This window comes from Hoplias malabaricus, chromosome 16 (genome assembly GCF_029633855.1).
Source record: "Hoplias malabaricus isolate fHopMal1 chromosome 16, fHopMal1.hap1, whole genome shotgun sequence".
Lineage (NCBI taxonomy): Eukaryota > Metazoa > Chordata > Actinopteri > Characiformes > Erythrinidae > Hoplias > Hoplias malabaricus.
The window spans coordinates 30,409,438-30,424,776 of NC_089815.1; the positions used below are offsets into that span (position 1 = coordinate 30,409,438).

General features: G+C 45.8%; 1 protein-coding gene across 3 annotated transcripts in view; it reads right to left on the reverse strand.

Moving 5' to 3' along the window:
• LOC136671465 (phospholipid-transporting ATPase IF-like) overlaps window positions 1-1,232 on the reverse strand; it is a 65,849-nt gene extending 64,617 nt beyond the window's left edge. For all 3 annotated transcript variants that reach the window (XM_066647136.1, XM_066647137.1, XM_066647138.1), the window contains exon 1: window positions 998-1,232. In XM_066647136.1, the coding sequence (XP_066503233.1) occupies window positions 998-1,024 (27 nt within the window). In that variant the 5' untranslated portion in view covers window positions 1,025-1,232. The remainder of the gene's footprint in view (window positions 1-997) is intronic.
• Window positions 1,233-15,339: the final 14,107 nt, after the last annotated feature.

The following is a 15,339-nucleotide window of genomic DNA, read 5'->3' on the forward strand; positions in this document are numbered from 1 at the left end:
CAAAAGCACGAACACAAAAACCACGCTTAAATTATTCTTTCAACCTTCACCAACCGATCTAAACCCCGATTAAAGCCAGGAAGCGGTTTCCCACAGAAACACTAACCAAACAATTACTCTACATCCTTGTTTTTTACTCTCACTGTCCACTCTCTCAGCTCTCCTACAGACTGTGCTTCATCTGTGGCTCTGCATACTTCATCACCCCCCTCTCCCCCTGTCCCTCAGCGCTCAGGACCCCCACAGAGCAGGTGTGATGTGGTGGTGGATCATTCTCAGCGCTGCAGTGACACTGACGTGGTGGTGGTGTGTTAGTGTGTGTTGTGCTGGTGTAGAGTGGATCAGACACAGCAGTGCTGCTGGAGTTTAACCCCTCAGTGTCTGGACTGAGAACAGTCCACCCCCACACCACACCACACCACCCCCTGCTCTGAGACCTGTGTTTAACATGAACACTAAAGAGGCCGGAAACGAGAACAGTTTATAGCACTTTTTTACAGCACAATAGTCAGAGACCACCCTTAATTTAGCGCCTACCCGTGGACACCTCTCTCAGATGATAGTTTCTGAGTGTTTGGATGTTTTCTGTTGGTTGTTGTGGGTTCCACCTTCTCTTTAACTCATTAAACTCGTATTAAAGTCAACTCTGAAACGTTTAAAGCAGATTTGAGGCCGGTCTCTAAGTTTTGCACAGCACACACTTCACATGAAATCCTCTTTAAAGCTCAGTGCCCGCTGTTGTCTGTGTGTGGGTGTAGTTTGGACGTGTTTTAATGAGTTGTTTTAATGTTTATTTTGTTGTTAAATGTCTGTGGCTGAGGAAAGCGCTGAAAATGTTCAAATTAAGTAAAACTGTCCGTTTATGTTTACATCCAACGCCACTACAGAGACCTCAGCTGTAAACACGGATTCTCCCCTGTTAGATACTGTCGTTAAATGTTGAATAAAACTGTTATTTGCCATAAAAAAGGCTCAGGAGTGTGTTGTTTAAACTCACCAGCTGTTGCCGGATCCACCGCAGCATCCTCCTGCTGTTAGCCGCTAGCTCGAGCTAGGTGGCTAATGCTACGTCCAAACAGGGGCAGGACATTAATGTTTTTATAAAGAGTCCTCCATTCCGGGGGGACGGGGACAGGACGCGTCCCGCGGCGTTAAACGGAGAAGCTGAAGTGTCTCTGTCTCGGCGCTGAGACCTGCTCCTGCTTCATGAAGCGCTGAATGACGGTGAAACCTCCGCCACAAACACACACAGAAATCCGGGCGCGTTCCAAACCGAGCCTCCTTTATAAACAAGGGCACTTCACTTCTGCAAACTCCTTTCACTGAAGTACACTCCGCAGAGTCGTGCTGGGGACATTACACATTCAATTAGAGTGAGAACGACTTAACAAGACGTGGGAATGAGATAATTAATACAGAGCCAGGCTCTCTCTATATATATACCCTTCACAATAACTAAGATGTGCGAACAAATTAATAATGTGTGGGAACAACTTAACAAGGACTCTGAATGATTTAAAAAGATACAAAATGAGTGGGAAAAACAAAAAAACAAAATAAATAAATAAATGGTGGGAATGTCATATTTAATACAGAACCCTGCTGGAGTTATGCCTTCAAAATAATTAAGATGTGCAGACAAATCAATAATGTGTGGGAACGACTTAATAAGGTGTGGGAATTAGATGTTTCAGCCAGAGAGGCCTGCTGGTAACATCCCTTCAAAATAAATTAAGGTGCGCAGTCGTCTTAATAAGATGTGGGAATGACATAAGAAAACGCAAAACAAGGTGTTTAATAAGGTGGAATGGTTTAATAAAGTGTGGGAATGAGATATTTCATACAGAGCTCTGCTAGACATATTCCTTCAAATGAAGGCGTTTGTGGGTTACAACATAATAACGCATGGTAACGACATACAGAATGTGTGGGAATGACTTAATAAAGCTTGGGAATCAATTATTACTATGTGAGAACAACTTAATAATGTTAGGGAATGAGATATTTATCATGTGGGAATGACTTAGTAGGCTTAGAACCCACAGAGGTATTTATCTCGTTCCTACATCTTATTAAATAATACCCACACATTATTAAGCCATTCGCACACTTTAATTCATTTCACAGAGTGAAGATCAGGATTAAAATGTATGTAAAGGAGACGCAGGGCACTACGTAGAGAGTGTAGGACCTTACGTCATTCCCTAGCTAGTGCACTTCGTAGGGAACAAGCAAGCATTTGGAACGCACATCTTATTTTAGCGACCACTGAGGAAGTGATGAAAACCAGGATGAAAACCTCCCCAAAATATTTAAATATAAACAAAACTTTAAACACGTAAACTTTGTATTTAAACACGTATCATTTTCTATATAGAATCTTTATATATTACACACTTTTCGTTAACATATTTATGCTTCATTTTAAAGTGCTGATACTTTGTTTAATTCTTATATTTCTATGTTATGGGTCTGAAAATGTTGAGAGAGCACCTTTAATTCCTTTAAAACATCTTCTTTCTATCTATCCTTCTTTATCTCTCTCTCTCGTCACATTTTATTTTATTTTCATCAGTTTCTGTTTCATTGTACAGACTGACGTTACTGTGTTCCTCGCTGTGTTTTCAGAGCAGCAGCGCCACCTTCAGGACACTCTCTGGACTTACACTGAATTACTGTCGCAGCCTAAGTTTCAGTCCAGAGTCTGAGCTCTTAAAGCTCCTGAAGACCCGAGTGAGGAGCAGTGTGAGTGACTGTGTGAGTGTGTGAGTGACTGTGTGATTGTGTGAGTGACTGTGTGAGTGTGTGAGTGACTGTGTGAGTGTGTGAGTAACTATGTGAGTGTGTGAGTGTGTGAGTGACTGTGTGAGTGTGTGAGTAACTATGTGAGTGTGTGAGTGACTGTGTGAGTGTGTGAGTGACTGTGTGAGTGTGTGAGTGACTGTGTGAGTAACTATGTGAGTGTGTGAGCGACTGACTGAATGTGTGATTGACAGTGTGAGTGTGTGAGTGACTATGTGAGTGTGTGAGTGACTGTGTGAGTGTGTGAGTGACTGTGTGTGTGTGTGAGTGACTATGTGAGTGTGTGAGTGACTGTGTGAGTGTGTGAGTGACTGTGTGAGTGTGTGAGCGACTGACTGAATGTGTGATTGACAGTGTGAGTGTGTGAGTGACTATGTGAGTGTGTGAGTGACTGTGTGAGTGTGTGAGTGACTGTGTGAGTGTGTGAGTGACTATGTGAGTGTGTGAGTGACTGTGTGTGTGTGTGAGTGACTATGTGAGTGTGTGAGTGACTGTGTGAGTGTGTGAGTGACTGTGTGAGTGTGTGAGCGACTGACTGAATGTGTGATTGACAGTGTGAGTGTGTGAGTGACTATGTGAGTGTGTGAGTGACTGTGTGAGTGTGTGAGTGACTGTGTGAGTGTGTGAGTGACTATGTGAGTGTGTGAGTGACTGTGTGTGTGTGTGAGTGACTATGTGAGTGTGTGAGTGACTGTGTGAGTGTGTGAGTGACTGTGTGAGTGTGTGAGTGACTATGTGAGTGTGTGAGCGACTGACTGAATGTGTGATTGACAGTGTGAGTGTGTGAGTGACTATGTGAGTGTGGGAGTGACTGGGTGAGTTTGTGAATGTCTGGGTGAGTGTGTGAGTGACTGTGTGAGTGTGTGAGTAACTATGTGAGTGTGTGAGCGACTGACTGAATGTGTGATTGACAGTGTGAGTGTGTGAGTGACTATGTGAGTGTGTGAGTGACTATGTGAGTGTGTGAGTGACTGTGTGAGTGTGTGAGTGACTGTGTGAGTGTGTGAGTGACTGAGTGTGTGAGTGACTGTGTGAGTGTGTGAGTGACTATGTGAGTGTGTGAGCGACTGACTGAATGTGTGATTGACAGTGTGAGTGTGTGAGTGACTATGTGAGTGTGTGAGTGACTGTGTGAGTGTGTGAAACTGTCCACAGGTGTGAGTGTGTGAGCGACTGACTGAATGTGTGATTGACAGTGTGAGTCTGTGAGTGACTATGTGAGTGTGTGAGTGACTGTGTGAGTGTGTGAGCGACTGACTAAATGTGTGATTGACAGTGTGAGTCTGTGAGTGACTATGTGAGTGTGTGAGTGACTGTGTGAGTGTGTGAGCGACTGACTGAATGTGTGATTGACAGGGTGAGTGTGTGAATGACAGGGTGAGTGTGTGAATGATTGGGTGAGTATGTGAGCGACTGGGCGAGTATGTGAGTGACAGGGTGATTGTGTGAGTGACAGGGTGAGTGTGTGTGTGTGTGAGTGACTGGGTGAGTGTGTGAAACTGTCCACAGGTGTGAGTGTGTGAGTGACTTGGTGAGTGTGTAAGTGACTGGGCGAGTATGTGAATGACAGGGTGAGTGTGTGAGTGACAGGGTGTCTGTGAGTGACTGGGTGAGTGTGTGAGTGACTGCGTGAGTGTGTGTGTGTGTGTGAGTGACTGGGTGAGTGTGTAAGTGACAGGGCGAGTGTGTGTGAGTGACTGAGCAAGTGTGTGAGTGAATGGGCGAGTGTGTGAGTGACAGGGTGAGTGTGTGTGTGTGACTGGGTGAGTGTGTGAAACTGTCCACAGGTGTGAGAGTGTGAGTGACAGGGTGAGTGTGTGTGTGTGACTGGGTGAGTGTGTGAAACTGTCCACATGTGTGAGTGTGTGAGCGACTGACTGAATGTGTGAGTAACAGGGTGAGTGTGTGAATGATAGAGTGAGTGTGTGAGTGACTGGGTGAGTGTGTGAATGTCTGGGTGAGTGTGTGAGTGACTGGGTGAGTGTGTGAAACTGTCCACAGGTGTGAGTGACTGGGTGAGTGTGTGAAACTGTCCACAGGTGTGAGTGACTGGGTGAGTGTGGGAGTGACTGGGTGAGTTTGTGAATGTCTGGGTGAATGTGTGAGTGACTGGGTGAGTGTGTGAGTGACTGGGTGAGTGTGTGAATGTCTGGGTGAGTGTGTGAAACTGTCCACAGGTGCGAGTGTGTGAGCGACTGACTGAATGTGTGAGTAACAGGGTGAGTGTGTGAATGACAGAGTGAGTGTGTGAGTGACTGGGTGAGTGTGTGAATGTCTGGGTGAGTGTGTGAGTGACTGGGTGAGTGTGTGAGTGACTGGGTGAGTGTGTGAATGTCTGGGTGAGTGTGTGAAACTGTCCACAGGTGCGAGTGTGTGAGCGACTGACTGAATGTGTGAGTAACAGGGTGAGTGTGTGAATGACAGAGTGAGTGTGTGAGTGACTGGGTGAGTGTGTGAATGTCTGGGTGAGTGTGTGAGTGACTGGGTGAGTGTGTGAGTGACTGGGTGAGTGTGTGAAACTGTCCACAAGTGTGAGTGACTGGGTGAGTGTGTGAGTGACTGGGTGAGTTTGTGAATTTCTGGGTGAGTGTGTGAGTGACTGGGTGAGTGTGTGCGTGTTTGGGTGAGTGTGTGAGTGAATGGGTGAGTGTGTGAGTGACTGGGTGAGTGTGTGAAACTGTCCACAGGTGTGAGTGACTGGGTGAGTGTGTGAATATCTGGGTGAGTGTGTGAGTGACTGGGTGAGTGTGTGCGTGTTTGGGTGAGTGTGTGAGTGAATGGGTGAGTGTGTGAGCGACTGACTGAATGTGTGATTGACAGGGTGAGTGTGTGAATGACAGGGTGAGTGTGTGAATGATTGGGTGAGTATGTGAGCGACTGGGCGAGTATGTGAGTGACAGGGTGAGTGTGTGAGTGACAGGGTGAGTGTGTGTGTGTGTGAGTGACTGGGTGAGTGTGTGAAACTGTCCACAGGTGTGAGTGTGTGAGTGACTTGGTGAGTGTGTAAGTGACTGGGCGAGTATGTGAATGACAGGGTGAGTGTGTGAGTGACAGGGTGTCTGTGAGTGACTGGGTGAGTGTGTGAGTGACTGCGTGAGTGTGTGAGTGTGTGTGTGTGTGTGAGTGACTGGGCGAGTGTGTGAGTGACTGGGCGAGTGTGTGAGTGACTGGGCGAGTGCATGAGTGACTGCGCAAGTGTGTGAGTGACAGGGCGAGTGTGTGTGAGTGACTGAGCAAGTGTGTGAGTGAATGGGCGAGTGTGTGAGTGACAGGGTGAGTGTGTGTGTGTGACTGGGTGAGTGTGTGAAACTGTCCACAGGTGTGAGAGTGTGAGTGACAGGGTGAGTGTGTGTGTGTGACTGGGTGAGTGTGTGAAACTGTCCACATGTGTGAGTGTGTGAGCGACTGACTGAATGTGTGAGTAACAGGGTGAGTGTGTGAATGATAGAGTGAGTGTGTGAGTGACTGGGTGAGTGTGTGAATGTCTGGGTGAGTGTGTGAGTAACTGGGTGAGTGTGTGAAACTGTCCACAGGTGTGAGTGACTGGGTGAGTGTGTGAAACTGTCCACAGGTGTGAGTGACTGGGTGAGTGTGGGAGTGACTGGGTGAGTTTGTGAATGTCTGGGTGAATGTGTGAGTGACTGGGTGAGTGTGTGAGTGACTGGGTGAGTGTGTGAATGTCTGGGTGAGTGTGTGAAACTGTCCACAGGTGCGAGTGTGTGAGCGACTGACTGAATGTGTGAGTAACAGGGTGAGTGTGTGAATGACAGAGTGAGTGTGTGAGTGACTGGGTGAGTGTGTGAATGTCTGGGTGAGTGTGTGAGTGACTGGGTGAGTGTGTGAGTGACTGGGTGAGTGTGTGAATGTCTGGGTGAGTGTGTGAAACTGTCCACAGGTGCGAGTGTGTGAGCGACTGACTGAATGTGTGAGTAACAGGGTGAGTGTGTGAATGACAGAGTGAGTGTGTGAGTGACTGGGTGAGTGTGTGAATGTCTGGGTGAGTGTGTGAGTGACTGGGTGAGTGTGTGAGTGACTGGGTGAGTGTGTGAAACTGTCCACAAGTGTGAGTGACTGGGTGAGTGTGTGAGTGACTGGGTGAGTTTGTGAATGTCTGGGTGAGTGTGTGAGTGACTGGGTGAGTGTGTGCGTGTTTGGGTGAGTGTGTGAGTGAATGGGTGAGTGTGTGAGTGACTGGGTGAGTGTGTGAAACTGTCCACAGGTGTGAGTGACTGGGTGAGTGTGTGAATATCTGGGTGAGTGTGTGAGTGACTGGGTGAGTGTGTGCGTGTTTGGGTGAGTGTGTGAGTGACTGGGTGAGTGTGTGAAACTGTCCACAGGTGTGAGTGACTGGGTGAGTGTGTGAATGTCTGGGTGAGTGTGTGAATGTCTGGGTGAGTGTGTGAGTGACTGGGTGAGTGTGTGATGCTCTGTCTAAAGTCCAGTGATTCCTGTTAGAGAATATGAATGAATGAATATGTGGTTGTTGTAGTGGCAGTGAGTGAGTGAATGTATGTGGAGCGGGGGACTGTAGATCAGACGAGGAGAAGTCGACGGTAATCCTGTTTAATGGGAGATACGTGTAATTGCCCACTTTAGGACGTTTAAAGCAGGTTCCTGTTGGTCTTGCTTGGCTGCAGCTGTGTGTGTGTGTGTGTGTGTGTAGGATTAAGTTTCTAGAGGGACTAATCCCCCCCCACCCTCACATCACTCACAGTCACTGACCCACAGCAGCTCCTCTACACACTGTGTGAAGGGTAAAGACCGTCGTGTGCAAAAATGTGGTCAATCCACATTTTTTTGTTCAATTTTAACGTGAAAATAAGGCCATTTTCTACAACATAAACACACTCAAATACACACTACTTCTATTCATCTTCTATTCTATCAGGTTTCCTCCACATTTAAACACCATAAACACTTAAAACCATGGTTCTACACGGGTTCTTTAGTAAAGGTAATGGTTCTATATAGAACCCTGAACATCTGAAGAACATTTTTGACGATTAAAGGGTTCTTTTCCTCATGAAGGGGTTCCTCAGACCGATGGATAATGTGCTGTAGATGGTTCTATACGGCACCAATTTGGTTCTTCTGTTGTAACAAGCTAAAGGAACAGTTTTTGGTGCCAAACAGAACCCTTCTCTAAAAGGTGTTTTATACAGAACCATCTACAGCACGTTCTCCACCGGTCTGAGGAACCCCTTCATGAGGCTCTCTCTAAACTCTTTAAACACGTAAAGATGATTAAAGGGTACTTTGCTTCATTGAATCTTTGGAAGAACCATTTCCTTTCATAAAGAACCCGTGAAGAACTCTCATTTTTAAGTGTGTAGTGTAAACGGCAGTAAACTCAGGACTCTGTGATGGGTTCAGGGTTCGGTTCTGGGTTCTAGTTTATTACATTTACAGCGTGGACCAGGGAGTGGACATAGGTTTAAAAACTCCAGCAGCCACTGCTTTGTCTGATCCACTCTACACCAGCACAACACACACTCACACAATAGAAACACATTAATAAAGTCTCATCTTAAACAGTGTAATTACGGAGGTTTAAAATGGAGCCGAGGCCCTGAAGTCTATTCGAGGAATTTAAGGTGGACTTTAAGGTGGATTTCTCTGGGCTTGTCAGGGCTTGAGGAAAAACACGGTGACTATCACAACAAAAATGGCATGTGACATACTCTCTCTCTCTCTCTCTCTCTCTCTCTCTCTCTCTCTCTCTCTCTCTCTGTCTGTCTCTCTATCTCTCTCTCTCTCTCTCTCACTCCCTTTGTCTACCCCCTCTCCTCCCTCTCTCTCTCTCTCGCTCTCTCTCTCTTTCTCTCTCTCTCTGTCTCTCTTCACTTCCTCTGTCATTTTTCTCCTTTTTTCTTCTTTTAGTATATCTCTTTCTTGCTCTTGCTTCTTCTCTCTCTAGCGTTTTATTCCTGAGTGTGTGTGTCTGTGTGTGTGTGTGTGTGTGTGTGTGTGTGTGTGTGTGTGTGTGAATTTTTCACTGCAGAGGTAATTTGAGGGAGACACAAAGAGAAAGTAGTAGTGAGAGAAAGAGAGAAAAAGGGAATGAGAGAGTGATATATATATATATAGAAAGAGAGTAATAGAGAGAGAGAGAGTTAGAGACAGAGAGAGGGAGAGTAATAGAGAGAGAGAGAAAGTAGTAGTGAGAGAAAGAGAGAAAGTGAGAGGGAATGAGAGAGTGATATATATATATAGAGAGAGTAATAGAGAGAGAGAGAGAGAGACTAAGAGAGAGAGAGAGAGAGAGAGAGAGAGAGAGAGAGAAACAGAGAGAGAGAGAGCTGTTAGTACCTGCATGGTTCGTACTGCTGTTAATGTGAGCTGTTTCTGCTCTGTGACAGTGAAGAATGTCTGGAGTGTGTCGGAACACACACCTGCGTCTGCGGACCCCCAACACCGCCACTCACTGCAATGTAACAAACACACTCTCTCTCACACGGCTTTTGTGTTGTGTCAGTCATACGTCCCACACATCTATACACCGACCAGCCACAACGTTAAAACCACCGGCCTGTGTGCCATTAAAACCAACAGCTGTGACCCGTCGGGTCGTGGACTCCCAGACCTCGGTGGACGTCCTGTGGTGTCTAAGGCACCAGAGGCAGGTCCTGTGAGTCCTGAAGGCTGAGAGGTGGAAGTGGACCTCCACGGATCAGACTGCAACCTTCAGCTCATCCCACAGACTCTGGACTGGACTGAGATCTGAGGAATCAAGAGTCGACACCTGGAACTTGGTCCTGTTCCTCAAACGGTTCCTGAACAGCGTTCATCCTGCTGAGAGAGGACTGAGAGAGGACACTGCTGTGAAGGGTGGGGGTCCGGGTCAGAGGAACGCCCACAGAACTCCAGCAGAACATCACCCAGAGCTTCACACCCTCACCCCATTCCTTCTGTGTTCCCCTTTGGGTCGGTTCTGACCACTGCACACCGGGAACTCCCCACAGACCCGAGTTCTGGAGACTGACCGAAACATTACAACCATCACATTGTGGCCCTCAGATCCTTTCACTGACCATTTCTCCTGCTCCAACATGGACCTCAGGAGCTGACCGTTCACTCACTGCCTGATTACACCCACCCTCCCCTCCACAGGGGGCGCTGTAACCAGTGTTATTTACTTCTTTTGGCTTGGCTTTAGGTTTTCTCTAATAAACTTTACACAACTTTAGACAATTTTAGCAAAGAAGCGCTAACACATTCGCTGCAGTTCTGCGTGTGGCCAGTGGGTGGCACTGTGTCTCCATCGATAGAGCCTCAGAAACTACATAAGCACTCTCTCTCTCTCTCTCTCTCTCTCTCTCTCTCTGCTATTAGTTTTCTAAACATAAGAATTTCTGCTCATGGTCACATCTATGTTTTTATATATTTATCTGTTCAATAACGAATCTCTGACGTTATATTCACTATTCACTGAACGTAATGTGTTCTTTATGTTTTGTTTATTTTTAAAGTTTACACTTTTACTTCAGGAGTTATTTTATGTTTATTATTTGTTTTTACGGCAAACACTGCAGCAAAATGAGACGTAAATAAATATATTTCTACAGTTTGGGAGCTTTATTATGAAGTGGGTTCAGTTTAAACATTTGTTTAGATTTAAATTCATTTAAATATAAATATGCACTTTATTTTTAAAAAGTAATCATTTCTGCTGCTGGTTTATTGTATAATATTTAACAAGAAATACGTTTATTAAATAATAATGAATGAATGAATGAATGACACTTGCACAAAGACCGGTTTAAAATTCAGCAGCGGTCCGAGGCCCGAGGAGCCTACAGCGCTCTCCAGAGTAGATCCAATTCCACACACAGAGGATGAGAAGAACCCTCAATTCTCTGGGCTTTCTACCGTTTCCTGGACAAATACATTTCAGAGAACTGTTCCCGTGCTTCACCTAGTGTCCCCCACTGTGTCCTTCACCTCCAGAGCGTTCCTAGAGTTAGACGCCAAACCCGTCTCACACACACCTCAACCTCCACCAGCCCACACCTTAGGAACCCAGAGTGATGAGCGAGAGAGAGAGAGAGAGAGAGAGAGAGAGAGAGAGAGAGAGAGAAACATAGTGAGAGAGAGAGAGAGAGAGAGAGAGAGAGTGAGAGAGAAAGAGAAACAGAGTGAGACAGAAATAGAGAAAGAGAAACAGAGTGAGACAGAGAAAGGAGAGAGAGAAAGAAATACAGAGAGAGAGAGAGAGAAAGAGAAACCGAATGAGACAGAAAGAGAGAAAGAGAAACAGTGTGAGACAGAGAAAGGAGAGAGAGAAATGAAATACAGAGAGAGAGAGAGAGAGAGAGAAAGAGAAACAGAGTGAGACAGAAAGAGAGAAAGAGAAACTGTGAGACAGAGAAAGGAGAGAGAGAAAGAGAAACAGAGTAAGACAAAGAGAGAGAGAGAAAGAGAAACAGAGTGAGACAGAGAAAGAGAGACAGAGAGAGAGAGAGAAAGAGAAACAGAGTGAGACAGAAAGAGAGAAAGAGAAACAGTGTGAGACAGAGAAAGGAGAGAGAGAAAGAAATACAGAGAGAGAGAGAGAGAGAGAGAGAGAGAGAGAGAAAGAAACAGAGTGAGACAGAAAGAGAGAAAGAGAAACAGTGTGAGACAGAGAAAGGAGAGAGAGAAAGAGAAACAGAGTGAGACAGAGAGAGAGAGAGAAAGAGAAACAGAGTGAGAAAGAAAGAGAGAAAGAGAAACAGTGTGAGACAGAGAAAGGAGAGAGAGAAAGAAATACAGAGAGAGAGAGAGAGAGAGAGAGAGAAAGAAACAGAGTGAGACAGAAAGAGAGAAAGAGAAACAGTGTGAGACAGAGAAAGGAGAGAGAGAAAGAGAAACAGAGTGAGACAGAGAGAGAGAGAGAAAGAGAAACAGAGTGAGACAGAGACAGAGAAACAGAGAGAGAGAGAGAGACAGAGAGAAAGAGAGAGAGAGAGAGAGAGAGAGAGAGAGAGAGAGAGAAACCAAGTGAGACAGAGACAGAGAGAGAAAGAGGAACAGAGTGAGACAGAGACAGAGACAGAGAAACAGAGAGACAGAGAGAGAGAGAGACAGAGAGAGAGACAGAGAGAGAGAGAGACAGAGAGAGAGAGGTATAAAACACTACTTTAACGTCGTACGTTGTGTTGAGGTAAATATCAGCTCCCAGTGCCCCCAGAGTCCAGGAAGCGAATGAAAAATATTACAATAAACATTTATATCATCCATACGTTTAGTGGCTTTTAGTGGATTTGGATGCATTAAGATCAGCTTTTACACTTGCTGCTGGAACATTGCTGTGAGGATTTGACAGCATCCAGCCACACGCACATTAATAGATGAGGTACGGTTGTTTAGTTCTGGATCAAAAACACTACTCGTCCTGGATGGAGCCGCATCGCTCCAGAGTTATTTACTGTGTCCATTCATCTCCAGGGCCACACTAAAAGAGCGAGCTCCGAGGGCAAACACATCCAGCCTCATGCAGAACACGCTTTTAGAGTAAACTTTAATAACTCTGCTCATGATTTTTAAGCCAAACTATGGCTTAAAATTGAGTCTGATCTGAGCGTGCTTCTGAAGTCCAGATTAGAGCAGAACCTATTAGAAACCATTAGGAAACCACTGATAAATCTCTTCATTAAGGGACTTTGTGAATGTCGTGGCGTGCCAGCGTTCTTCAAAGGCCAACACGCATGAAAAAAACCCTGGGGGGAGGGATGGAGAAAGGGATGGAGGGTTGGAGAGATGGATGGAGGGATAGAGAGAGAGGGAACATACCCTCAGCTGGAGGGAGAGCGTGCTGTAACGACAACAAGAGCTCGAACACAAAAGCCTCGGACATAAATACAGACGCTGCTTTAAAATCTTAACTCGGCTGAGACACAGATCTCAAACACTCGCCCTCTACAACACGATTAAATCCCATGCCAGCTAAACTGAGTAAGAAGATCTGGATACAGCGCCCCCTGTCAGTTCTTGAAGCCGTTTCCACACTGTTTTGATGGGAACCAAGGATACGTCACCATTGGGGGGCGCTGTGGGGCGTCTGAAATCAGCTCCAGAGCTTTATTTGAGGCTCTGAGCTCTTTCTGGAGCTTCTTTATCTCGACACCATCACGGTTCCTGCTGAAGAACCCACTGTTCTTTGGTTCGGAAGGCTGTTTATGTCGGTGGAAATGTGTGGAATTGTTTCAAACTACGTTCACAAATAAGAACAGAACTGGTTCTGTATTGGTGGACTCCAGAACTCGGGTCTGTGGGGAGTTCTCGGTGTGCAGTGGTCAGTACTGACCCAAAGTGCCCAAAGTGTTCAGAGGATGGATGAGCTGTAAACCGACAGGGTCCTGGGCTCCTGACTCTCACTGACGTGCTGTGGGGCGCTCTATGGAGAACTATATTAAAGTTTGGGCTCAGGTTCTGTATAAACCGGATTGGTCTGTGGTGGGTGGATTTCAACCCCTGCCCCCACCCCTCGCCCTGAAAGCAGAAAGCTGTGGACCTTGAGCCGTGTCCAGGCAGAGGGAGCGATATTTTGGCAGACAGTGCCCTGGTGACAGCTTGTTGAAGAAGATGAATGAAAGCAGAGCCCCAGCCAAACCCTGGCACAGCTCTACCACCCGGTCCAATCGCCAGCGTGGGGACACGGACATTTGTCCCTCGTCCTGGGGACACTCTCTGTACTCCGGAGGTGTGCCATTACATAATGCCTGAGATATATATTCACATTAACCAGATACCATTACATTTTAAAAGTGTATGTTACAAGTTATTGTGCACCCAGTTTTGACCAGGGGCACCACAATGTAACTGCTGACCATTTAAGGTGGACATGTATATGTCTTCTGGCCATTTAAGGTGGACCAGAGCACCTGAAAATAACTGACACACTATTTAGGGTAGACTGGAGGCACCAAAATGTATCTTCTGGCAATTTAAGGTGGAGCAGAGACACAAGAATATCTCTTCTTGACATTTAAGGTGGACCAGAGGCAGCAAAATGTATCTTCTGACCATTTAAGGTGGAGCAGAGACACAATAATATCTCTTCTTGACATTTAAGGTGGACCAGAGGCACCAAAATGTATCTTCTGACTATTTAAGGTGGACCAGAGGCACAAGAATATCTCTTCTTGACATTTAAGGTGGACCAGAGGCAGCAAAATGTATCTTCTGAACATTTAAGGTGGACCAGAGACACAAGAATATATCTTCTGGCCATTTAAGGTGGACTGGAGGCACAGGAATGTACTGGCTGACCATTTAAGGTGGACCAGAGGTACCTGTAAATAACTGACACACCATTTAAGGTGGACTGGAGGCACCAGAATGTAACTGCCCCACTGTTTAAGGTGAAATTCGTATTTCAATTTCAGTATACAGCTGTTCTTACTTTATCAAATAAGTGGCAGTAACAGTTGGCTTAATGTTGGCGCCCCCCCTGAAGACCCCCCATGCAGATGACAAAAAGCCAGAGCCCTGTAGCCCAGTCCAGCCGGGAGCAGCGCTAGCGACGCTAATCATTAATCATGGTGTCGGGAGAGAGGCCTGGACGCTCGGTGGACCAGGTGAAGGAGTGTTTCCCGCTGAGGAAGCTGACTCAGGGCGAGAAAGCGTTGCTAAGCGTCCGGACCCCGGCGGTGCTCTCGCGCAGACCCGCGCCTGACAACTGAAAAGCGCGAGGATGAGTAATTAGAAATTACAAAGAAAGATTAATGGTGTCAAACCGATGGCTCTCTCACACTGGACGAACGCTCGCAGGGCAGAGGGGCAGCAGACTCTTGCAGCTTTTTTGTGTGGTCACAAAATACCCCCCTGAGGTACCCTCCTCATCTTTAACTGCCCCATATTTCCCCCCCCCTCACCTGAACCACACACTGGCCCTCGGAGATCACAGACTTTTATTTTGGAGGGGGATGTAAGGGCTGCTTTACCTTTAGTAAATAATAAGCTCTATACTTTTAGTTTAATAATACAGAGTGAATGTGAATATAGATTAAAATAATACATAAAAATATAATATAGAGTTACTATAAGAGTTTATATTTTTATTATAAATATAGGTTAATTATTAATTAAATTATTTATTTTGTAAAAGTAATTATATTGGTTTTAATTCATAATAATAATGAATGTAGTAATTTAATGTAGTTTCTTTGAGTTTTCAGAGAGAACTTGGTCTAAAGAGTGCCACAGCTCTGGGCAGGAACATTGTTGTGAGGATCTGATGGCATACAGCAACATATATTTCAGTGACAGAAGGTGCTGTTGTTGGATAATCACATCATGTTCATACACGTCTTTTTTGGAAGAGTTTGAGTGGTGTTTGTGGTCCTGAACAAGTCACAAACCCAGACACAATCACGTTCACATCATCAAATCCTCTCAGCCATTTTCCAAGGTCTAAAGGCGCTATTCCACTGCATTGTCCCTACTCCACTCCACTCTAAACTCTTCTCCAGTCCTCCACCAGGCGAATCAGGTCCTGGTTCTGGAAGCGGGTTCTTGTTTAGTGGCTGTTCTCTCGTGGTTCAGAGCGAGTCGAGT